This window comes from Gymnoscopelus microlampas (assembly GCF_963454915.1).
Source record: "Gymnoscopelus microlampas genome assembly, chromosome: 17".
Classification (NCBI taxonomy): Eukaryota; Metazoa; Chordata; class Actinopteri; order Myctophiformes; family Myctophidae; genus Gymnoscopelus; species Gymnoscopelus microlampas.
The window spans coordinates 7,603,623-7,630,164 of record NC_139954.1 but is presented as its reverse complement, the minus strand read 5'-3'; the positions used below and the strand labels follow the sequence as shown (position 1 = coordinate 7,630,164).

At 42.7% G+C, this 26,542-nt stretch overlaps 1 protein-coding gene across 2 annotated transcripts in view; it reads left to right on the top strand.

The window, feature by feature from the left end:
* Positions 1-26,542, top strand: part of plekhm3 (pleckstrin homology domain containing, family M, member 3) — an 86,752-nt gene that overhangs the window by 54,944 nt on the left and 5,266 nt on the right. For both annotated transcript variants that reach the window (XM_084084350.1, XM_084084351.1), the window contains exons 10-12: positions 3,965-4,110; positions 5,134-5,327; positions 14,465-14,528. In XM_084084350.1, the coding sequence (XP_083940476.1) occupies positions 3,965-4,110; positions 5,134-5,327; positions 14,465-14,528 (404 nt within the window). The remainder of the gene's footprint in view (positions 1-3,964; positions 4,111-5,133; positions 5,328-14,464; positions 14,529-26,542) is intronic.

Sequence of the window (26,542 nt, the reverse complement as noted above, 5' to 3'; positions counted from 1 at the left end):
GTCTTCCTAGATCGTGCGGATAAGGGACACCTGCTTGCCTTCACCTGTTTGGGTGTGAGTGTGTGTTTGTGTATGTGTGTGTTTGTATTACTATACTTATAAGGACCCAATGTCCTTAAAACAAGGTTAAAACAAGATTTTTAGAGATACATTTACTATTCAAAAAAAAAGATTTAGGATTAGACGTTTAGAAGTTAGGTTTAGGGATTAGAGATAGTTATGCCTGATTTACACATAGTTGCTCACCGGTATTGCTGATCTACAAGCTAGTGAGCTTGCAGATCTGCTATTTTTCGGCTTTAGGCTTATGGTTTAAAAATGGCAAAAAAAAAATACCTTTCATAAAATCACTTTCTTAAAATGTTGATGTCCTCTCAAGTATACTAATACAAACCTGTGCGTGTGCACACGTGTGTGTAGGAAGTGTGTAGATCGCTTGTTGTTCGGGGTCGGGTACGGGTGTTTGGGTTGTCGTGATGGAAGACTTCTAAAAGAGCCCAGAAGACAAAGCGGAGAAGCAGAACAACAGACATGGCTGAGCACACAAAAGGACGCGTCGTCCCGTCCGTCCCTCTCTCTGTCTGTGTCATTGATGTCCCCCAGCCGTGTTGTGACTACGGGACCAAAACAAGGACGTCCTCTGATCCTCTGAACGTTTTTGGGATGTTTTTAGATGTTAACAGACAGGGTTGATATGGTCTGCCGTGTCAAAGATATGATAATATAGACATGTACTGTTATGCGTACAGTAGAATAGAGCAATGGACCTCAAACTTACACTTTTTAAAGGGATAGTTCACCCACAAAACAACTTTTTTTTCCCATGGAGACTTGAATTCATGGATATTTTTTGAACCACTGGAATAGAGTATGATACAAGTTAAGGCGTTGAAAAAATAAAACATTAGAATATGTCTAAAAGGTAATTTATAAAAATGGTGCTGTGTGTGTGTGTGAGGGGGTCACATATAAGAATCAATATATAAACGTATGTTCTATTAACCACGTGAACGTGTTGCGCTTGTATATCTGCTATTTCCTGGAAGAGATTTGGCATGTAGAGGGGGGGGGCAGGGGGGGGGGGGGGGGGGTAGCAGGCCTGGTATTGACACTTGGGGGACTCCAGTCAAGTAGGCTACATAGGGTTTAGGAAATGAAACGTATGCCGCATTGACCCCAGAGTTGAGAGTATGGATTAATGATGTTAACAGAATATTTTACGCCGAACATTTCGCGGGGCATTATTCACCACCTTGATTTCAGGGTTTTTTGGCTTATTCATAATTCTGAAGCAGTTTTTGAAGCAGTGACGCACGATTGTAGCCATCACATATTTTACTATTTGTCATTGTATGAAAACACTCGGTTACATTGTCCCTAAAAATAACCTGGTTGTTGCATTATTCACCATGGCAACTAAGGACACAAAGCAGCAGCGCGCTGTGTTAAGTCACTTTGTTGCTGTCGCGTAGAAACCTCATATCTCCAAATGTCAACTTTCTATGTTTTGTTTCGTAAATTTACGCCTTACTTCAACATACAAGAGTGTCACACAAATTTGCAAAAAATAGCCGACACTAGCTCACAACCACGATGCGGTGTGAGCTTGTATCGGATATTTTCACTATTTTCACATGTTTTACAAATAATAAAAAAGGAACAAGGTTTCCACCCAACAGTGACGATTTGCTCCTAGAGGCTGCTACAACGTCTTTAAAGACAGGACAACAGATCATTTTCAACGCTGGGAATCCAAATAATGTGAAAAAAAACATGAGCTATATGTAAGAATTATGATTTGGCATTCTCATAACCACTAAATATGAGAAGTCTGTGTGTTGAACAGCTAAATGTGGAGTGGAAGAATCAAATACAAACAATACTTATATCATCATCAGTATATGTTTAATTTCACAGTTAACGGTGGAGAAGATTCCTGATCATTGCATCGTCGTCTAGATAAGGACTAGTATGTAAATATCTGAAGTTGTCCCTTATCTGCAGCCCTACATTTTTTAAGAGTGCTCCACAGCACCAGGTCACAGTGCAGGGGGGCACCAGTGGGCTCAGGTGGTAGTGGGTTAAGTGTCGGAAGTGTCCTTGAGCAAGGCACTGAACCCCTAACTGCTCCCGATGAGCAGGTTGGTGCCTTGCGTGGTTTTCCTCCACCGTCGCTGTGTGAACGTAATGTACATTGTAATGTGCTTTTTTGATAAAGGCACTATATAAATGCACCATTTACATTTGAACCCATTAAGACCTGGAACGCATCTCTGTCACTTTAGATTTCTTTGGCTATTCAAAAATTAGCAGATCTACAAGCTCATAGCGCGGCACCGAGTGCCGCGCTATGAGCTTGTATATCTGCCATTTTTGAAAAATCCTGAACATTTTTTTTAAATATTTTTTCCGATTTTTTTTTTAGGATTTTGAAAATGTTTAGAAGCGGCCTCAGGTCTTAATGGGTTAAAATCCTTGAACGCTGAGAGTGTAAAAAATAGAATTTGCACACCCGTAAGAGTCATTTTGGTTCAGTCATTTAGCTGGGGAGCCCTGGAGGCCCCTCAAGGACCCCTGAAGGCGTTCAGGGGCCTGAACTATCTGGAATAAACAAGGATATGAGGCCTGTTCAGTTATCTGTGAGGGTGTTGTTGCTTTTTAGTGGAGGAGTGGGGGCTGCAAATGGACACACTTTAACAGTGAGTTTAGACGCCACTTGGATGCTTCTTCAGTGAACCTTAGGGGTGTGCCGATATATCGTCCCGCGATATATCGCGATACGTTTTCGCGACGATATGTATCGTTTTGGGAAAAAAAAATATCGTTTTTGAAAAAACACAATCATAATAATCAGGCATGCAAACGGCCCCGAAGTGAAAAGAGTGACAACATGTTTTTTTTTTCGGGTCAGGTGTCACACTATTTGGATTCAAAACGGTTATTGTAGCTGAAAAGCTACAAGTTTGCATGTCTGAATAATGCAAAAACAGAATTATTTGTTTGCATTTTCTTTTTTTCTCCTCCATATATTTTCATAATAAAAAAAGTGCGTATCGTATCGTATCGAAATCGTATCGAAGTTGTGAGCCAAATATCGTATCGTATCGTTTCGTGAAATTAGTGTATCGGCACACCCCTAGTGAACCTCGTTTCCTTCTGTAATGATTAGCTGCTCAGAGCAACATCGTTATTCACATCAACTCGGAGTCCCCTGGACAGCTAATCACTAACACACACACACACACACACACAGACAGACAGACAGACAGACAGACAGACAGACAGACAGACAGACAGACAGACAGACAGACAGACAGACAGACAGACAGACAGACAGACAGACAGACAGACAGACAGACAGACAGACAGACAGACAGACAGACAGACAGACAGACAGACAGACAGACAGACAGACAGACAGACAGACAGACAGACAGACAGACAGACAGACAGACAGACAGACAGACAGACAGACAGACAGACAGACAGACAGACAGACAGACAGACAGACAGACAGACAGACAGACAGACAGACAGACAGACCGACCGACCGACCGACCGACCGACCGACCGACCGACCGACCGACCGACCGTTATTGATTGTAACCTTTTTGCAACCACTGTGTGACAATGATATGATTTGTAATGTTCTTTTCATGTATATTAAATCTGTTTACAGCATCTAGCCATAACATAGTTTCCTAAGTTTGTAATGTTCATTTTCATATACAAAAACTTTGTTTTATTACGTTTGATTCACATACGTTGTGAATTGAAGCATTTTCTTTTGCACATGCATTTTTGTCAACTGTTTGTAGAATATATATATTCAAAGATGTTCACAAAAAGAAAAAAAAGATGAAATCTTAAAAAGACACAGATGCATTCCCGGTCTTAATGGGTGAATCCCTGAGTGTACTGTACAGCTCCATTATACTGACCCTCGCCCTGTATCCGCTCTCAGGCTGTCAGCGTCCCGTAGGCCTGTCCCGGGGCAAAGCCAAGGTGTGCTGCTACAGCGGCTGGTACTACTGTCACAGCTGTCACCAGGACAACGCCTTCCTCATCCCCGCACGGCTGCTGCATAACTGGGACACCAGCAAGCACAAGGTGGGTGTGACCCACCAGCATCCAGACACGTCGCCCATACCGACCCCGAGTGTGTCAGCGTAGGGCTGCAACTAACGACTTTTCTTCTTAGCAAATATTATTTTGATTACTTTTTCTATTAATCAAATACTGTAAGTGAGAAGTGCAGGGCTAACAAGCAACGGGCTAACGCTCGTTGCTTGTTTCTCTCCGAAACCTGGCAACCTGGTGTTGCCAGGCAGAGAGATAAGCAGCCAGCGTTAGCTCTTTCTGTTATTAGCGGTTAGCTTGTCGGGATTTCATCGCCCGTAAGGGTCTCATGGGGCTCCACAATGAGTGCTAGGAGAAAAAAAACAGACTTTGCATTTGTTTAAAATAGGCGAATTTGGGCTATCGTCGCGCCTCGTATTATGCCAACGGTGGGGGTCGACAGGGGGATTTGTGGAGTAAATCAATGGGCATTTCTACGTTGGTAAGGGATTTGCCACATATCAAAGATAACACTAAAAATTAACGGATGTCTCCTTTAATTGTGCGATTTCTTAACGATTTTTGACAAAGACTTAAACTACAGACTTTTTCTCTAAGATTTTTGTTAGTTGTAATTATTTTTCTAAACACAGTTTCAGTTATGTTTTTTTTTTGGAAAGCCTTGTTTTTGTTTTCATTTAATTTAACTACATTTCTTGTTTTAATTAACTATGACTAGACCATACCCGGTCGACGCATCCGTGGGGGGATATGCGCACATGATCTGGCAACCCGGGAGGCGACATTGTTTGACACATAAACGCTAATAAGAAGCTGAGATTTGATGAAATTGAAAAACGGGCTTCACAGTTAAGTTCAGATGGTAATGGTCAATGGCTGTGTGCAAAATCAGAGCAATTGGTCCAGCCACTGAGGAGAACCGGGTAGCTTCACCTACTCACTCACCACTACAGAGGTTACTAGAATTATAGTATGATAACCCTGGCATATGTGTGTGCGTGCATGCATATATATTTGTGTGTGTGTGTGTGTGTGTGTGTGTGTGTTGTGCAGGTGTCCAAGCAGGCCAAGGAGTTCCTGGAGTTTGTGTATGAGGAGCCTCTGCTGGACGTGCAGCAGTTGAACCCGTGTCTGTACGATCACTGTGAGGCCCTGAGCACCGTGCTGCGTCTGAGGCAGCAGCTGCAGTCCCTCAGAGCCTACCTGTTCAGCTGCAGAGCCACCGTGGCCGAGGACCTGCGACGCAGGTACTGGACACCAGCGCTTCTATAACCGTTTTTTATGCCAAGGACCCCCAGATTGATATGCATTTGGCCACGGACCCCCCCCATCTGAAAATGCTTTGTGGAAGGGGTCCCCAGATTTGTGTTAAAAAAATCTTTGATATTTTTCAAATATAGTATATGTACAAGCTCGCAGCATGGCACAAAGTGATGCACTGTGAGCTTGTTGATCTGCTATTTTTTAAATTTGTTTAGAAAAATATTGGGATTCTTTTTTTTTTATGATTATGATAGTATTAACACATTTTGCTTGGAACCCCCGAAGGACACCCGGGCCACACTTTGAGAACCACTGATGTACAACACTACCTACTGCTCTCTACAGCAGGGGTTCTCAAAGGGTGAGTCGGTACCCCCAGGGGGGGTCCCCAAATGACTATAGGGGGGGTCCCCACTCCCCAGATGATTTGCTTCATGTGCAACATTGTTTTCTCACTCAAACAAACCAACATACAGTATAAGTGTATACAGGGTATCTGCACATTACTAAAGTGACAATTTAAGGCATTTTAAGACCTTTTTAATACCTCTGTTATGAAAAATAAATATACAATGTATTGCAAGGCGTCGTGAGCTTGTAGATCGGCTATCTGTGGAACTCTGTGTGTGTGTGTGTGTGTGTGTGTGTGTGTGTGTGTGTGTGTGTGTGTGTGTGTGTGTGTGTGTGTGTGTGTGTGTGTGTGTGCGCGCCAAACCACTGTAGAGCAGGTGGACTGTAATACAGAAGTGTGGAATGTTGACAGCATGTAGGTGTCAACATGGATCATTCTAACTGAGAAGGGTCATCTCCCTTTGTATGTCGTGTGTGTGTGTGTGTGTGTGTGTGTGTGTGTGTGTGTGTGTGTGTGTGTGTGTGTGTTGAGTGTGTGTGTGTGTGTGTGTGTGTATGCCTGCAAGGGCACATTTGTACAGTACACATCATTGTACATTGGTTCATCTGTTTACTTTTGTTCATACACTTATGTATGCTTGCATCCTCGTCTGCATACCGTGCTTGTGTGTGTGTGTGTGTGTGTGTTAGAAAAAAAAAGAAAAAGATTCAGGTTAGGATTAGACATTTAGAAGTCAGGTTTAGGGGTTAGCGTTGGAGTTATGTCTGTTTTATATTTAGTTGTGCCCTGATGTCACACCGCAAAAAGAAATAGGCTAATAGGCTTTGAGATTAAGGCTTAAAAATGCAAAAGCCATGTAAAAATGGCATTCATAAAATCTCTGTGCTAAAGCGTTTATGTCCTCACAAATATAGTAATACAAACATGTGCGCGTGTGTGTGTGTGTCTTTGGGGTGTGTGTGTGTGTTTATAAGAGAGGGATCCCACACTAAAAGGCTGTCTGTGAGCTGATGGATGCTCCGTGCTCCAGCTCGGGTCACTGGCTCACACATGGCGGCCATGTTCTCCTGGCCCTCCTCAGTCACCAGTCTGATTCATGGTTCTTCTTCTGATTCTTCAACACATAACATAACACCACCAGTTACATTGTAGAATGAAAGAAAACCGGATAATATGCTATTTTCACTACGAGAGAGAGAGGGAGAGAGGGAGAGAGCTAGAGAGAGAGAGAGAGAGAGAGAGAGAGATCTTCCACAATTTTAAATGGCTCTATATTCTGATAGTACTCATTGCTATAACGTGTTTGTTCAGTAACAGGAGTCTCCATGTCTCTCCAGCTGTTTATTAAACAGAAAATGCGTTTTGAGTCGGGATACCAATTTTATCCTATCAGGATGGAGAACTCAGACAGGATACAGATTAAAGGAGCTACACCATGAATTTAAAAAATAATAATAATATTTGATATCATATTGTTTATGTCCCTCAAACGTTTTTCAAAAGGTTTGAGCCTAAATCAAGACTCAGATATACTCATTCCAACTAACTTCTCTCTGGCTTATAAAGCACTTTCACCTGCAATACCACATTGTCCTGTTTGGCACGGGGCGCTATTGAGCCAGTTTGTATGCATGTCATGTCCTGGTTCTGTGTGGAAAAAATAAGAAAAAAAATTAAAAATGATTTTTTTTTTTTTTTTTTTTTTTTTTTAGAACTGAAAAACGGGAGGAATTGTTCCCAGACGTGACGTAGGGTGGGGGAACAAATCTGACGGACTGTTTTCAGACCAATTTACATGAAAACCACAGATAGCCTATGAAAGCCTGCATGCTCGAAGTCGGGTATTTGTTGGAACAGAAGAGAGGTGGGGGAGACCAAAAACACACAAAAATTAAGAAAAAGTTAAAATTCATGGTGTAGACCCTTTAAACAAGTGAAATTGGAAGTGATGACACAAAGAAATGAGCAGACACAATTGGAACTGGAACACTATAGAAAAATTAAGCTGATAAATGGGTACTCTCACCTGATTGGCTGAAATGTTGTCACCTACCTGAAAATGTATTTTCTGTTTATTAACCCATTGAGACCTGAAGCCGATTCTACATGTCTCCTAAATCTCAACAGTTTTCTGAAAAACGTATGTTTCTATATCAGTGGTGTTCAATCTTTTTCATGTCAAGGACCCCCAAAATGATATGTTTTTAGCCGCGGACCCCCATCAAAATATTTTGTTCCAGGGACCCCCAGAAGCAAAGATTTGAGTTAAAAATGTTCGCTTTAAAAATATATATATTCATAAGATTTGCACACATTTTCACGATTTTTCAAAAATAGCAGATCTACAAGCTCATAGTGCGGCACTCGCGCTATGAGCTTGTATATCTGCTATTTTTGAATAGCCCAAAATGTAAAATAATGCTTTTTAGCTACACAGTTCCAGGTCTTAATGGGTGAAAGAGCTGGAGAGACATCCTGTTACTGAACAAACACTATAGCAATGATTACTATCAGAATGTAGTGCTTTAACCTTTTAACAAAAACCTAATGAATATTCCGAGACTGTAATAAATCTGGAATAAATGAGGCATTAGTGTGTTTTTAGTACAGAGGGCTCACAGTCTTATCAGCAACCTCATATGAATATAGCAAGACGTCTCAGTCTTACTGCTGTGTCCCTTCAAGTTTGGGTGGAGTGTCGTGTGTCCGTGCGTGTGTGCATGCACTACGTGCGTTTGCACTGCATGCACTGTGTGCATGTCTCTGTGTGTATACATGCACTGTGTACGTGCGTGTGTGCGTGCGCATGCCCTACATGCGACCGTGCGTGCGTGCGCGTGTGTGCGCATGCCCTGCGTGCGACTGTGCATGTGTGCGTGTTTACCTCCATCCCATTAGCCAGTGCCCCGCCACATCCAAACAGTACAGGATTAATGAGCGCTGTGGCGCTAAAACATTCCCCTGGTCATCACTCTACTGCGAGGGGGATCTGAGGAGACCCCCATACACACACACACACACACACACACACACACACACACACACACACACACACACACACACACACACACACTCTCATACTTTTATTACTATACTTGTGAGGACGTCAATATTTTAGGATAGAGATTTTATGAATGCCATTTTTACCATAACCCTTATCCGAAAATAGCAGATCTACAAGCTCCAAGTGCGTCCAAGGGGCAAGTCTTAGATATTTACGATGAGGCCGACAAAATGGCCAGAGTGGCGCTGTTTTACCCTGCGCCGACCTGCGGTGTCAGAAAGAATTTATTTTAACGCAAGTGAATGGGTTTTTTGACAAACTTTAGACTAGATTTTCTTACTGTAATAAAAATTGTCATAAATTCTATATGCTTCCAGTCGCTAGTTTAAAGTCTCCTTTCAATCATCAGGATATGCGTTTTGCTAAATTATGGTCCTATTTATTATAAAATTGACGATAAAATAGGCTATTCTCTAGGAGGGGCGGGATGATTTGATTGACAAGCTACACAACCAATAGCATTCATTCCCCGCCCCCCGCTCTTGATTGACAAGCTACCCAACCAATAATGGTCTGGTCTCATTCTGACGCGTATTGAAAGATGGCGGACCTACAGTCTTGCAACAATCGGCTTCGTTTTCGGTCTGTAGAAAGCAGCGGAGGGGGTTTGTCCATCTCATTTATACAGTCTATAGACTATGAGTGCGTCGCACTGCCACCCGTTGTGAGCTTGTAGATCGGCTTATGTTCCATCGCGTGCCACAGGCGCACGACGAAGCATAAATCAGACATGACTCCTCCAACCCCAACAGCTAAACCTTGTCATGTTCGTCCTTCGCTTGGACGAGAGCGAAGTGACTTCACAATGTCTTGTGGATGAGAAGATGGCTGTTGAGGCCGATCCTCGCACGGAATGTCCGGTTTGCAGCGAGGCCATGTGATGGCTGGGGGCTGGCTGGGTGAGAGGGAGGGGAATCCTGGCTCTCTACACCAAATCTTTAGGCTGAAAATAGCCGATCTAGAGCAGGGGTTAATGTGGTTCATAGATTTGACTCCGCCTCTCACCTCTGACCACTAACTAAGTCATTCTGGTCGACACTGCTCGTGATTATTGTCCACTGATTGGTCAACAAATAGCCACAGGTGTGTCTGTCTGTCCTGTGTGTGTGTTAGAGACACACACACACACACACACACACACACACACACACACACACACACACACACACAGAAAACACACACAGCTCCCTGACGCCCCATATTTCCAGGACAGAGTTTATTGGCGATGTTACACACACACACACACACACACACACACACACACACACACACACACACACACACACACACACACACACACACACACACACATTGTGTACACACATACACACTCCCTCCTTCATTATACTGTAGACTAATCACTTAATGATAGCTAGATACACACACTTAATGAATGGTGTGTGTGTGTGTGTGTGTGTGTGTGTGTGTGTGTGTGTGTGTGTGTGTGTGTGTGTGTGTGTGTGTGTGTGTGTGTGTGTGTGTGTGTGTGTGTGTGTGTGTGAGTGAGAGGGGGGGGGGACGGAGGGTATAGAGGGAAAGAGACGGATAGAGAAGAGTAAACTAAAGTCTTGAATCAAATAATATCAGGTACTATGAGGATACTGTGTGTGTGTAATCTAATCAGTAAATGGTAGTTGTCAAGTACTGGAGTACTGTTATCAAGACAAACACAAACTTGCCCATAGGCTTAACAGTAGGGTGTGGTCATCTATAGCATCTGATAAACGTGCTCATACGTGTGTGTGTGTGTGTGTGTGTGTGTGTGTGTGTGTGTGTGTGTGTGTGTGTGTGTGTGTGTGTGTGTGTGTGTGTGTGTGTGTGTGTGTGTGTGTGTGTGTGTGTGTGTGCACGTGCGCATGTGCGTGTTTGTGTGTATGTGTGTATGTGTCTGGTAACCCATAGTTACGTGTCAAACAGTGGCGTTTATCAGTGGTGCCTAACACCGCGAGGTGTCTGGATCGCATGTAGGGCATGTCTCACACACACACACACACACACACACACACACACACACACACACACTGTACAGTACTTGTATTGTGTATGACACTCATCACAGATTAGGTTGGATTTAACATGGAGCCATGCTGGGTAGTGGCGAGACACACACACACACACACACACACACACACACACACACACACACACACACACACACACACACACACACACACACACACACACACACACACAGTTCTCCCACCCAGAGCTCTCATGCATGTGTTTTGTCACATAGTAACAATATACAGTGTAGTGCAATATGAACAGATATCATATCGTTGCTGTCAGGTGGAAACCTTGTATGTCCAAAACCATTTGTTTTCTCCATTATGAGCTTGTAGATCGGCTATTTTCACTACCTTTGTGCAGCACTTTTGTATGATGAAGTAGGGGCATTGGTCCGGGGACCCCCAGGGGTCCTTAGGGGAGTGGGTACCAGGGGGTCCCCAGCCAAATTAGTTAATAAAGTGTCACAATAATTTCAACCCCTTTATCCATTTTTTATACTTTGGCTATTTATGAGCTTGTAGATCTGCTATTTTTGAAAAATCTTGATTTTTTTTTTTGCAAACCTTTGAATATACTGTATATTTGAACATTTGTAACTCAAATCTTTGCTTCTGGGGGTCCCTGGAACAAAATATTTTTGAGATGGGGGTCCACGCCCAAATACATATTATTTTGGGGGTCCTTGACATGAAACAGTTTGAGAACCACTGAAGTAGGGGATTCATTTACGCCAAAAGAAAATAAGATTTGAAATGTGGAGATGGGAGGTTTCCTTCCGACAGCAACGATATGCGTGTCAGCAGCTTGTCAGTGTGTAGCAGATAGCAGATAGACTGTATCCACATGGCCCGTATGGGAGAATACCTCAGCCTTACACTCACTGCCCAGCTCTATCATAGGGCCTCTGTCACTGTTATTACATAATGGCCTGATCGCAAATTATTTCAGATAATAAGGAAGCTTTGCCCGAGCCGCATGTGGCCCATTGTTGGGCCGGAGCCTATCTGCTGTTTCTGTAGCGCATGAAGTGGGTGCTGTGACTCCAAAGTCCAGGCCCAGGGCTCTGACATTTCTTTATTAGGAATAACCCCTTGAGATGAACCATCTCGTTTTCAAGGGGGTCCGCAAATTACAAAATACACTTCAAGACAAAATATTTTTTACAGACAAAGCAAACGAAACAAAACATAATTGCTTTAAACATAAATTATTTTTGGCCAACTGAATTCGATGCAATTGGAACTTCAAAGTAAATGTGTGAACACTATCTTGGTTGATGTGTAGAACTGAAAGGTTCCATAAGCTGTTTCAGATACTGGGGATAATTAAAATGAATACATTTAAAAAGGGGTGCCGGGGAATACTTTGATAATATTTGGAATTTATCAATATCATTTCAGTTTAAAGCTGCACTTTCCTCTTCTACCCCGGATTTGAACCCGGTTTCCTGCACACGTCCTGCCATTTTTACTATTGAGCTAATAGAGCCTGCCTGCTTGTTTAGGGGATACATTGAGACATGAGACATGACCTTTGACATGATCAAAATGCAACCACCCCAATTGTGTAAGTTATATTGTATTAACATACTCTACCATACAGATTGAACAAAATGACATTTTATATATTTAAAAAAAGTGACTTAGTGCTGCTTTAACTACTTAGACCCTCTATACTTTGTACAGTGAGTTGCACTGTACTCTCTTTTTCGATCTACACCAAAGTATCCTCGTTGATCTGCTATTTTTGCTGAATGTTCCCCCCTAGAATCGGGATGCTGGGGTTTAAGTGGTTAAATCTCAAGTATAAAGTTATTTTCAATCTGTCATACTGAAATAATAGAATAAAGATAATGGTAACTGATATTCCCTCAAGTGACATACACTGTATCTTATCACCATTACAGCATGATTTCATAAGCATAGGACCATTACTAAGCCATTGTCATTATTGCTTTGCCAGATATTGTGAAACTTAATGATTAGTTTCAGTTACAGTATGTTGCAGGATTACAGCTTCTCTCTATCTCCATTCATCTGTTCCTTCATGTTTTTACCCCCATTCACTGTTGACTTACGTCACAACTCATTACTCATTGTGTGTGTGTGCGTGCGCGCGCTCACAGAGTGTGTGCGTGCATCTTGCGCATGCTTTGTGTGAGTGTGTACATGTGAGCCCTGTGTGTGTGTTTGTCCATAATGTGCGTCCAAATAGGTTTTTACTGTATCTACGGATCCCTCCAAACGCCCTGCTGTTGCTAGGCGACCGGTCAAAAGCCATCGGTCGCATCCGGTGGGCTGTGTGTGGCTTGGATTGGTTAATATTATCATGCAGTTAACAGTAGCATGGGCCAGTGGCTCTCAACCTCTGGGCCGGGTCGCGAGGATATTTGCAAGTGGGCAAATAATAGGCAAAATCCCTGGAACAAAATATTTTGAGATGGGGGTCAGTGGACAAATGCATCATTTTGGGGGCCCTCGACATGGACAAGTTGGAGCACCACTGATATAGCAACATACTGTTAGGATTTAGAAAACATTTTAGATATGTATTTGGCCGTGGACCCCCCCATCTCAAAATGTTTTGTTCCAGGGACCCTAAAAAGTAAAATCCCTTTAAAAATATATATATCCTTAGATTTGCACACATGTTCAAGATTTTTCAAAAATAGCAGATCTACAAGCTCATAGCGCGGCACCGAGTGCTAGAATCTAGAATAGCCAAAGCATAAAATAACGGTTAAAGTGGTTGCTTTCCTGGTCTTAATGGGTTAATGTAAAGACAAGGGAAGATTGGTAGGGATGTGCTGCCATTTATTTGAATTCCTCTTTGACTCTTGTTTATGTTTACTTAGGGAGGTTAGATTCTTATTTTTGTTTGGGATCCATTTATTTACAGGTAGGGTGGAGTTTTTTGTTTGTCATTTTTGGCCTTGGCCTCCCCGATTAGATATGCTTTCCCTATTTATGTTTCCTATGCAGTTGCTGTACCCTCAACTTTGGATAGAAATAAATGTACACTTTTCCCGTCATTTGTTTGGGTTATTTTACATGAGTTAGTACTTAGCCTCTAGACTACATTAAAGACGGGGTGCCGTGATTTTCAGTGATTTTTTTTCCCCCCTAAAACATAATCATCAGGTATTATGGTTATACTAGTAGGAAGATTTTTTTCAAAAAAGTGTACAGAAAGTGTTAAAATTATGTTTTTATGTGGACACGCCTCCAGTTCATTAGGTATACCTGGTTCTCACCTTACCACCTCCTCCACCACCTTAGCGCCACCCACCTGTCCTAGTCCCTCCTCCTCCTCATGCCCACACCTGTTGTGTTATGGTAATGAGGGGGAGGGGATGTTTTTACTATGTCACTAAAGCGCTGTTTTTCTATTGGCACGTTTGACCCTCAAGGTTTCAGCCTCCAGGTAGAAACTCAAAATAGTCAGAGAAGACATAAAACACCATAAAAACACCACCAAGGGGCTTAATGAAGTTCTATCAACCTCATGGACACATGAAAAACAGAAAAAGTGCAAAACCATGGCACCACCTCTTTAAGGACGTAACGTCCGAATAAACTTGCTGTGGCTATTTGCCTCATTAGCTCACAGTGCGTCGCAGTAGATCCGTTTTTGGCATTAACGTTTTAATTGAGTTTTAATTGTTCTTCTATTCTCCATGTGTGTGTTGTTCACAGGATCTTCCCGAGAGAATACCTGCTGCAACACATCCATCTGTACTCTCTGTCGGACCTACAGCAGGTAAACACACACACACACACACACGCGCGCGTAATGTGTATATCGTTGTTTCACGCAGAAACCTCTTATCTCCATATTCTAACTGTTTGTGTTTTCCCGTAAATTAATGTCCTACTTGATCATACTGCAGCGTCACACAGAAGTAGCAGATTTACAGTACAAGTTCGTTTTGAGCTTGTAGATCTGCTACTTTTGCTGTTTTTGAATTTGAATCCTGAAAAGTAACAGTTTTGGACATATGAGGTTTCCCCCCGACGGAGACGATGTACTTAACATACATTTACAGTACACAGATATACAGTACAGTACATGCATTTAGTTTTAGTCCTCCAGTTGCATGTTTTGTTTTTGCACTTCCAATTTCACTTGTTTGTCGTATGAGGTCTCTCGTCTGATTGGATGAAACTGGTATCCCGACCTGAAAATCGATCTTCTTGTTTGCTGAAGAGCTGTAGAGACAGGGAGAGACCCCTGTTAATGCGGAAACACTATAACAATGATTACTGTCAGAATATAGAGCTATGTAACACTTATTTTTTAACAAAAAACAATTTCACTTACGCCACTGCGTGTGTAAATCTCTGAAATGTGCGGATCACATGTGTTCCTCATTTTGTCTGACAGTAAGAGGCGAGTGCTCGTGGAGATCATTTGCATTTTTCCACGCCCCATTTAAGACCATAAAAGGCAACCGGAAATAGAGTATATAACGTCAGATGAAAAACGTCATTACGCTGCAAAATGAACAGATCTACAAGCTGACAACGCGGCGGACCGCATCGCATGACAAATTGTAGATCAGCGCAAGCGAGTCACTCGTGATTAAGTGTTTATGAAGCAAACAGACGACTCTCACGTGTAATGAAAATAACAAGTTTGTTTACAAAGTTAACTTCACGACCAAAGGCTAATAAAACTTGGAATGGACATTATATAAGCCCTTTATACTGAGCAATCACTCACTCACCTTAGCCGAGGTAAAAATATGCTGGAATCACTTAGATCAGAGCTTTATTGATTACTGAGAGGATTCTGTCCTTTGGACGAACCCTCCACTACATAAGAATTGGAAATGTATTAATGGACACAGCTTTCATCATTCGGTATCCTCCTCATCAAGGTAAGACTGCTTCATTGATGTGGTCAAATCAATATCATAATTTAATAGCGCGTCATTGGAGTTGGCATGAAAGCATAAACGTCAGACTCCCAGAGGGACCTAATAATGCGGCTCTAAATGCGTCAACTGAAAAGAAGAAAAAATCGGTTGAACTTGCATAATATCTAGGCTTTAATATGCATCCAATAGATCGTTTCTATTTTTTTATATGTGTTGACAAATGTTGGGCACATAAATATTTGTTGTAATATATTTTTCATGAAGAAGAATTCTAATGACATACGCAAGCTTTGGTCCTGTGTAAGTCAGCCTCGGAGCAGACCTGAGAAAGAGCGGACCTCCCGCAAAATTCACAGACACCGAAAAAGATGAACGAATCAGACTGCTAACGTGGGAAGTTGCGTTTATTCCTTTACGTTCAAAATATGGGCGTAAACAGCTTAGTGAATCGGGCCCATTGAAACTAAGAACATTGTTGCTATCTTTAACATCAATGTTGCGCGTTTCATGTCGTTCATTAAAACATACCTGTCATATTTGAGGTTTCATAGTTACCAGGCCTACAATCAACCGTGTGTGCCCTGGTATTATCAGAGCTTAGACGTGTCTCTGGTAATAAACGTGGGTCAGACAGGTGTGTTTGGGGTGGAGCCCCCCCAAAACACAGGTGTGTGTCCCAGGATGCTCCCAAGATGCTGCTCATGTCACCGGAGAGAGAGAGAGGTTCTCTTTTTCGGTGACTCGTGTCTAATGTCACGATTACGACATTTTACTTGCCGATTAATTTGGCACTCAAATAATTGCGATTGACAATCTAATTGTGTTTCTGTAGTTGAACATTGGAACGTTATGAATACAAAATGAATTTGTGTTAAACAAAAAAACAAAAGGTGCACAGGGCAGATGTGACAAATAATTTAATAACTCTCCTCCGCGTCATCAGTGCCCATACTGTACCCTAGGTGGGGTTAGCAAAAGGGCCTTTCTGTGTGGAGTTTGCATGTTCTTCCTGTGTTCCCTAGGGTAGGTACTGCTTGTAGTACAGTACACTACTGCTTAAGTGCTTGAACGTATTCCTTAGATGCCAGCGACAGATTAATAAATGTGATCGGGACATATATATATATATCAAATCACCTGCAGATGTTAATGGGCTGTGATGCCTTTGGCTCTATTCTGTTGACAACTTGAAGTGGAGCATCTTTCATTGTTGGACACATGTCCAACAATGAAGCGTGATGCGTTGTCCATTACACGTGTCCTCTATTGTTGGACATGTCTCCATACGTTGTCCATTACACATGTCCTCTATTGTTGGACATGTCTCCATACGTTGTCTATCACATGTCTTCTATTGTTGGACATGTCTCCATACGTTGTCCATTACATGTCTTCTATTGTGTTCTGGTGCGTTCCATGCTGTCCTTTCAAAGGCAGCAGCTCCTCTGTGTCAGTTGGCCATTGAAGGGAAGGGGCTCCTCCAAACTTCTATTGTTTATGTTCTCCCTCAACCCCCTCCTCTCTCTCTCTCTCTCTCTCTCTCTCTCTCTCTCTCTCTCTCTCTCTCTCTCTCTCTCTCTCTCTCTCTCTCTCTCTCTCTCTCTCTCTCTCTCTCTCTCTCTCTCTCTCTCTCTCTCTCTCTCTCTCTCTCTCTCTCTCTCTCTCTCTCTCTCTCTCTCTCTCTCTCTCTCTCTCTCTCAATCTCTCTCTCTCAATCTCTCTCTCTCTCTCTCTCTCAGCTCTCTATCTCTCTCTCTCTCTCTGTTACCAAGAACTACTCCAGACACTCATGGTGAAATAGTTGGAGCCCCCCTCTTCTCTCTCTCACTCTCTCTCGCTGACCCCCCTCCCTCCCTCCCCCTCCCCCCTCCCCACGCTCCTCTTCACTAATTGGTCACATTCAGAATCAACAGGCAGGAAAACAAAGCGTGACATCTCTCCATTCTTCCCAACGTCCTCGCAAACCACACAATTACTCACACGCTGTCACACACGTACACACAACATGCAAACACGCACAAAAGGCACGCAGATGCACACAGTGTTAGACGCACACAAAAAGGTACAAAAGGTAAACACACACAAGTTTACACAAAAAAATAACATTATTGTGGAGTAGATATGATAGCTTGCAAAGGAGCTGATTTAATTAGTAGGTTTTGTACGGATAGATTACAAATAATAATAAACGCATTTTAGCAACAAGTATCTGATGGTGTAGTGTACCTAAGAGGACTTTTGATATGACAGTAACATCAAAATAATATACTAGATTAAAACTAAATGTTAATGACATGTTAATAATAAAATAAAATGTAAAGCATGTATTGACATGTTATAGAATATACAAAACCAGCTAATAACAGACAAAAATATATAAAACGGCACATTAAAGCATTTGATATCATAGTAGTTCTTTCTTGTCTTAAACCTGACGTCACTATGTTGGGTATCTCATCATAGGCCACATATTTCAATATATATATATATTTGAATACAGAAAATAGACGATCTACAAGGTCACAAAGCGTCACATCGCAGCGCGAGCTGTTCTAGGGCTCAAGTGGTTATGTGTCATCATCATTTATTGAAGTTAAACCCCTTAAACCCCACATCCGTATTGCGGAGAAACTCTTTTGTGTCATGCTTTATGCCTTAATGTCTGACTGTACCACGCGCTGTTTACATTTCTGACTAATATAATATTCAATCAATCAATCTTGGGACTCGCCTCTCTACACCATACATCTTCGCCAAATATTAGCCAATCTAGGAGCTCACAACAACCCATGACACGAACACGGTGTGAGCTTGCAGATCGGCTTACTTTCACCCAACGTTCTCCTAATTATGACATGTTCAGAACGGGGGGGCGGCGCTGGCACTCAGGTGCCCTCGGTTTCCTGTTTATCCACGCTCTCTAAATAAAGCAAAAAGAGGAAATAAAAACCCCCACACACAAAACACAATGAAACTCTCTCGCTCTCGTCGTCTCTCTCGCCTCGTCCTCAGCACGCTGCCCTCTTAATTGGATTTACATATTAACGAGCCTGTTCCTTTTGATTACCCGGCTGAATAAAAACACAGCCCTTAATCAGCGTGGGCTTTTTTGTTTGCTGGAAGGAAACACGGGAGGTCAGCGCAGGCCGCGGCCACTGCCTCTGACCTGGACGCTTACGTACGCGCTAATCCATTCACTCCATTCTCAGCAAATAGCCTTCATTTTCCCTGTGTGTGTGTGTGTGCGTGTGCGTGCTCTATTTAGATCCAGTTCATTTGTTATACACACCATATGTGTTTGTCCAAGCCTTACCCACACACACCAGCCCTGTTTGGCAACTCTTCCTCTTTGTGGTGAGCTGAGGAGTTTGTCCCTGAGTGTTTTTTCGCTACACTGCAATAGTTCAGCGGAATGTTTTTTTTTTTTAGAGGTCCTGGTGTGAGGACTGGATTTTGTGTGTGTGTGTGTGTGTGTGTGAGAGAGAGGGAGAGCGAGAAGGAGAGGGGAGCAGATTTGTATACATACTAATTGTGTCAAATTAACGCTGTGGCAAGCTACTGTAGTTGGTTCTGATGTACTTGTCGTGTGTGTGCGTGCATTCCTTTGCTTGTGTTCATGCGAGCGTGCGTGCGTGTGTGTGTGTGTGTGTGTGTGTGTGTGTGTGTGTGTGTGTGTGTGTGTGTGTGTGTGTGTGTGTGTGTGTGTGTGTGTGTGTGTGTGTGTGTGTGTGTGTGTGTGTGCGTGCGTGTGTTCGTGTGTGTGTGTTTGTGAGTGCGAATCCTTTCGTGACGCACACAGCGAGCAGAGCCATCTTCCCAGCATAACAGCCAGCTATTCTCTACATGCCAAGTACTGTCCTACTCTGGCACAAAGGCCTGCTGAATACATCCTCACACACACTCTCTCACACACTCTCACTCTCACACACACTCACACGCACTCTCTCACACACACACACACACACACACAGTGTCACACACACACAGTCCTCACACTCATTACTGGGACATACCTTCACTTAACGGGGCCATGCTACCCACAATGCATCTGAAATGTATTTTGTCCCAGCCAGTTACTGTAAGGGATTCTCTGAGAGAATTTCACACAGAGTATTTTGGTTGGTTGGATATTTGATTGTAATGCCTTTTGATTGTAGTTCCTAGAAAGCCTTGTGCTCTGTATTACATATGCAAATCAACATTTATAACTGTCAAATGTCTCAACAAACAAAAAAAATCGGAAAAACTATTTTTGCTATATCAGTGGTGCTCAAACTTTTTCTTTTCAAGGACCCCCAAAGTTATGTTTTTAGCCGCCAATCCCCATCAAAATATGTTGTTACAGGGACCCCATAGAAGCAAAAATAGCCAAAGTATAGAAAAAAATGGTTATAGCTAAAGTCTAAAATGACACAGATGCGTCCTGGATTGAAAGGGTCAAAGGTGGTGTAAAATGTAGTTTTGTTAAGAAGTTCTAGCTCTATCATTGCTATAGAGTGTTTGTTTAGTAACAGGGTCTCTCCATCTCTCTAGTTACTTGGTTAACTCATTCAGTGCCAATGACGTCGCCGACGTCACGTTTTTATAAGCCCAGGGTGCCAATGTTTTTTTTTTTTTTTTTTTTTTTATGTTCAGAACCCAAGATATGATGATTTGAAGATTTGCTGCTCTATTCACTTCTTGTTTAACATCTTACTGAAAAAGGCTGTATCTCGCTTCCTAAGCACTTTTTTTTTTTAAATGTATTTTTGGCTCTGGCACTCAGAGCCAAACTGCCAGAAATAAGTCAGGCACTGAATGAGTTAACAGAAAACTCATTTTCAGGCACGGGATAACGGATTTATCCAATCAGAAAAGTGAACCTTGCAAAAGAACATTTTAGTACTTTTACTTTTGATTTGATTTTGATACCAATACTTTTGTACTTTTACTCAAGTACATTTTGAAATCTGGACTTTCACTATATTGCAGTATTGATACTTTTACTTAAAGAATTTGAGTACTTTTCCCACCACTGTCGCATCCTCACCGGGACCGACGTACCCCCCCCCCCCCCCCACTGATGACTCGGTGTATAGTGCACTGTTAATCCTGTTCTGTGAGTGTGTGTGTGTGTGTGTGTGTGTGTGTTTAAGGAGAGGGTGTTATCCAAACACAGCTCAACCCCGCTCTTTATTGAGCTGTAATCCCGACAGCCTCTCCGGCCTCTCTAATGGAGCTGTAATGCTGTCGGCCCTGTGCGTGCGTGCGTGCGTGCGTGTGTGTGTGTGTGTGTGTGTGTGTGTGCGCTTGTATTACTTTACTTGTTAGGGTCAAATGTCCCCACAAGTATAGTAGAATTTGAGAAATAGACATTGTAAGGACAATTTTGCTGGTCCTCACAAGAGAAGTTGTTGTTGGTTAAAAGATAATTTTAGAGTTAGGCTTACAATTAGGGGGATTAGGGGGTCCTTGACATGAAAAAGTTTGAGAACCACTGATTTAGAAGTTAGGTTTAGCTCTGATGGTTTAGCAAAAATGTCCTCACAAGTATAGTTGTACAAGCGTGTGTGTTTGTGAGTGTGTGTGTGTGTGTGTGTGTGTGTGTGTGTGTGTGTGTGTGTGTGTGTGTGTGTGTGTGTGCGCGCGCGCGCGCGCACGGGGGGGAATTCTGGAGGCGGGGTTAGGAAAACGGCTGCTAAACAGCCGTTTGAGGGGATTAGGAGGTTGTGGAATCACAAAGAACTCCACGTGGGACGGAGGGGGTAAAGATTGGGGGGGGGGGGGTGACACGGGGGTAGGGGGGTAAAAATGGGGCGGGGGTAGAGATGGGGAGGTGATGGAGGGGGGAGAGAGGGGAGGAGAGAGGGGAGGGAGAAAGGGTCCTGCAAAATAGGAAGGTGGAAGCAACTGAAGGAAAGCAGGAGAGAGAGAGAGGAGAGGGAGAGAGAGAGGGGGGGTATGAGAAAACACTGGGACGGATAGAAAGGGGGTTAAGTAGAGGAGGATGAGTAGAGAGAGTAGAGAAAGACTGGATTCACTACAGTCAGAGAGGGAAATACCAAGACATATAGAGAATAGAAGACTGAAGGTGAGCTTCGAAAGAGAGAAAAAGAGAGTGTGAGGGAGAGAGAGAGAAGCTGGGTGGGAGGGATGGAGGTTTTGGGAGTGGGAGGAGAAAAGGGGGGGTCCTCTTCTTGGAAAAGCTACAATGACAGTGCACAGACAGCAGCTGACAGGCCCCCAAAGCCCCCCCCCCCCCCGAGACACACACACACACACACACACACACACACACACACACACACACAAGGACCTGCTGGAATGCAGAGGTCTAGCACTTGTCAGTCATGTGTCAAGAGAGCACATTTCTGAGGCCTTTTCACCCTTTGGTTTCATTCACACAGAGAGTGGGAGACAAATGTGGAAAAGGCTCTGAAGCTTCCGCTGTCAATAATTAGTACAGAGTATAGGAACACCTCCGCTAAGGGGGGCCGTGTCCATTCCTATATGGGAGCAACGTTTTTGGGGAAACCGTCAGCGAGGCGAGGCGCTGGCCGAACGCTCTGCTTTGTGGCGTTTTTATCTGCTTCCCTAGAGTTTAACCCATTAAGACCGGGAACGCATCTGTGTAACCACTTAAACCATTATTTTATACTTTAGCTATTCAAAAATAGCAGATAGACAGGAAAAGGGGTAAAAAGCGCCCCAAAAAAATGAACTGAATTCTAGGAAGTGCCACTGGTTTTCTTCTTCTGTTTAATATCACATTCCCCATCTGCTGCTGATCAGGAACGCGCTTCTGTGCTAAAATCTAAATTCCAGTTCATTCTAGCTTCCTGTTGTTTCACAGCGGAATATCATCGTATCTACCACCCCATTTTTACTGGAGGACATCCGTAGGAATATGTCATTCATTACCTGTCAAATTTGCAAGATGATGTTGAAATGACATCAGAAATAGCCTTTTCACTCCATCCTGCCCCACTACCTCTGAATGGTAACGTTTTGTGATCGAGTCGCGAGCCACAGCGACGAGTGAGGTCACAGACGTCTTTTGGTAGGCCAACCAGGAACTTCTCTCCGACCATGGGTTCCTACCGTAGATTTCCATTGTTTTTTGGACAAATTAAGAAAACTATGCCGATGCCAGTTGGGAACAATGCCCCATTGGAACGCATGCCACTCCGGGTATGCTATACCCATTGTACGCCATTGTCAATGGATACTTAGTGCAGTACCCATTATCATAGTACTTGGAGGCCAAGATGGCAGTACTTATGACACAGTGTTGATTTTGGCAGCACATTTTGATTTAGTTTTAGTGATTGTCTTTTGAATAAAGTGATAAAAATGTATTTTTGGCGGGCCTTGAAGCCATTGAAAATGGCTGATTTTCACTTAGCTGCATGCCGAAAATAGCCGATCTACAAGCTCACAACGCGTCGCGCTGCGATGCGTTGTGAGCTTGTAGATCGGCTATTTTCGGTCTGTGACACCCGCTTGGACCCATGATGACTTAGTTCTGCTGGATCTATTCTCCACTAGCCGACCCCTAAAATGTCAGTCTAGATTTTATTTGTTGACGAAATTGTCAGTATATTTAGTCTTAGTTTTAGTCCTCATAGATTAGTTTTTATTTAGTTTTCGTCAGTGAAAAAAGGTAGTCGACGAAGATTATTCGTCATAGTTTAAGTCGACGAAATCAACGTCATACGTCTCGGCATGGCCACGCTGTCAGGTACTCGGGGTTCCGAATGGCAAGTTGAAAGTTGATCGGTCAGACGATGCTCGTGTTATGTGCAAGACAGACTTAGCATCTTTCTCTCTCCATTCATTGATCCATCTTTCTCTCTTAGTCCCTCCCTTCATCTCTCCTTTCATTCATCCATCCGTCTTTCTGTCCCTCCCTCCATCGTATCATTGTGCCACCCAGACCCGTGCTGCCAGTCTTGACGTTGTGCCCAAGTCCAATTATAGAACCGCCTTAATTACTGGCTCTGTCACTAAGCATCAGCACGTCTATTTGTCATGTGGACTGGACTGGATGTGGCTTGGCCCTGCTTGCTTTGGCCTGGCTGTGGGGACAAATATACCTCCTCAGGAAACACTACCCTGACCCTTCCTAGACTTGCCTACTTGTTGTCAATTATTTGTACGAGCTGTTGTTTTATTGGATCTTGTTTATTTGATACACTTATTTGTTTTAGTTCTTGCTCATTTGATTTTCCTCTTTGTCTCATCTGTTTAAGAAAGTAGGTAGCTGATATATTGCACTTTTACCTTAGCGCTAGGTATACTCTTAGTTGCTTGTTTTAGAAGAGACTGCACTTAAGACGTATGGTGATTAGTAGTTTTCTTGCCTACCTTGCCTACCTATGTTGAATGCACTTATTGTAAGTCACTTTGGATAAAAGCGTCTGCAAAATGACTGTAATGTAATGTAATTACGTTTATTTTAATTGCACGTTTCAATAAGGCAATTCAAAGTGCTTTACGTAAAACATTACCATAAACATTGAGACAGAGCATTACAGTTATTTTTCTGTTAAAAGTATGGTTAAATAGCTCTATATTGCGATAGTAATCACTAGAGTGTTTGTGTTTGTGTGTCTCCAGCTCTTTAGTGAACAGAAAATGCATTTTCAGGTTGTGACTCGTGATACCAATCAGGAGAGAGATCTCATACAGGACAAACAAGTGATCACATAAATAAGTGAGCAGACAAAATTGGAACTGGAACTCTATAAAAATCAAAGCTGATTAATGGGCACTCTTTCCTGCACAAGTAGAAAAGCACGCACATCCACATTGTGAAATGCCAGGTGCAGGTGCAGAAGCAAAACCTCAATGAAAAATGGAGTCGGCACACTGGGTCATGTTCCAAGAGATTAAGGGTTTATTACCACCATAGCGGGATGTTTGGAGCCTAGTGTCTGAGGAAGAGCCACTAGGCTCGAACCGTCACGCTATGGAGGTAATAAACCCTTAATCTTTTGGAGCATGACCCCCGTGTACGGACTTCATTTTTCAATGAAAATGTATTTTCTGTTTATTAAAGACCTGGATAGACAGGGAGACCCATGTTATTGAACAAACTCTCTATACAGCAATGATTACTATCAGAATATAGAGCTTTAACCTTTTAACAGAAACAAACAATAGTTTTGTTTTAACCAGGAAACATCACTTGCACTACCTTTAAAATTATTAATTAGAGAACAAAATAACAGTGCAGAAGAAATTATTAAAGATCATCAGCCAAAGGCAACGGAAACAGAAAAGTCTTCAGCTTTGATTTAAAAGAACAGAGTTGTACAGTATGATGACTTTTACATTTCTAGCTTTACAGCTGTCTGTGTGTCTGTCTGTCTGTCTGTCTGTCTGTCTGTCTGTCTGTCTGTCTGTCTGTCTGTCTGCTGGCCTCTAAAATACTGTACTGTAGTTTTCAGTGGACTACAGTGAACAGGTCTGTGAGATGAGATCGCACACACAGAACAGTTTTATCCCACCAGGAGAGAGATCTCATACAGGACAAACAAGTGATCACATAAATAAGTGAGCAGACAAAATGGGAACTGGAACACTATCAAATCAAAGCTGATTAATGGGTACTCCCATTGACAAATAATACAACTTCTAAATCAACAGAAGGAACTTTCAGCTTCCTAAAAAGCCGCTTACGCCCAACGGTAAAAATGAACGTAGTTCTAGTTGGTTATTTACTTTTGTAGAGACAATTATACCTTTATTTAGACAGACAGACAGACAGACAGACGTTATGAGCAATACATAATAAATTATGCAGGAATATGATTCAGACAGGAGAGTGTGTGTGTACTGGAAGGTCGGGTGGTCTGCCCTTCTTTCTCCTTCCTCCTCCTTCCTCCCTCTCCTCCTCTCTCCTTGTCTTTTTGTGCTCTCTCTCCCTCTGTGTGTCTGTCTCTCTCTCGCTCTCTCAGCGGAGAGCATAGAGGGCATTATAATTGGGAGGTCCCTGTGTGGGCCGTGCCAGGTGTAACCACTTGTATGAGCTCCCAGGGTCTATGGCCTCTCTCCTCTCTCTCTCCCTCTCGCTCTCTCTCTCTCTCTCTCTCTCTCTCTGCTTCTCCCTCTTGCTCTTTCTCTCTCTCTCGCTCTTGCTCTCTCTCTCTCTCTCTCTCCCCCTCCCTCTCTCCTCCTCTTTCACATACACTCTCTCTCTCCCTGGTATTTCAAAGAGCTTGTCAAGCAGTGCCATTAAATGGCATTCAGTATATTATGTTTCTTTCTTTTCTTTCTTTCTTTTTCTCCAGAACGGAACAGCCCTTTCTTCCTTCAACCCCTCACTTTTCTTTTCCTCCTTTTCTGCCACTCCCCTACACTCTCTCTCTCTCGCTCGCTCGCTCGCTCTCTCTCTCTTGCCTTTATTTTGCAGGTTTTCATTAGGTTTAATGTGAACGCTTGAAGACCCGAGTCATACTTCGTTGCATGGCGGTGTTGTGCTCTGAAATTAGTAGACCTACAGGCCCTGCCCTTTTTGATAGAATATTGAACTCTTGACATTGAACTCTCTCTCTCTGTCACATGTTCTTGTCATGTACCTTATAACCTTCCATCTTCCTTTTCTTGTTTCTCCTTCATCCCGCTATCTCTGGACCTTCATGTATTTCATTCTCCCTCACTCTCTCTCTCTCTCTGTATCTCTCTCTATCTCTGCTTCTTCTTACTCTCCACCCATTATTTACTACTAACTACCATTGGAAGAGTGATATTTTTTAATTTCAGATTACTAAAACTAAATGGCGTGTTATTCATAAGACTAAATCAGAATTAATACTGACACACACACACGCACACACACACACGTAATCTGGCGTTCACAGTTAAGTCAAATGTTCATAATCATATAAGTCTGGCTCAAGGCTTGCAACAA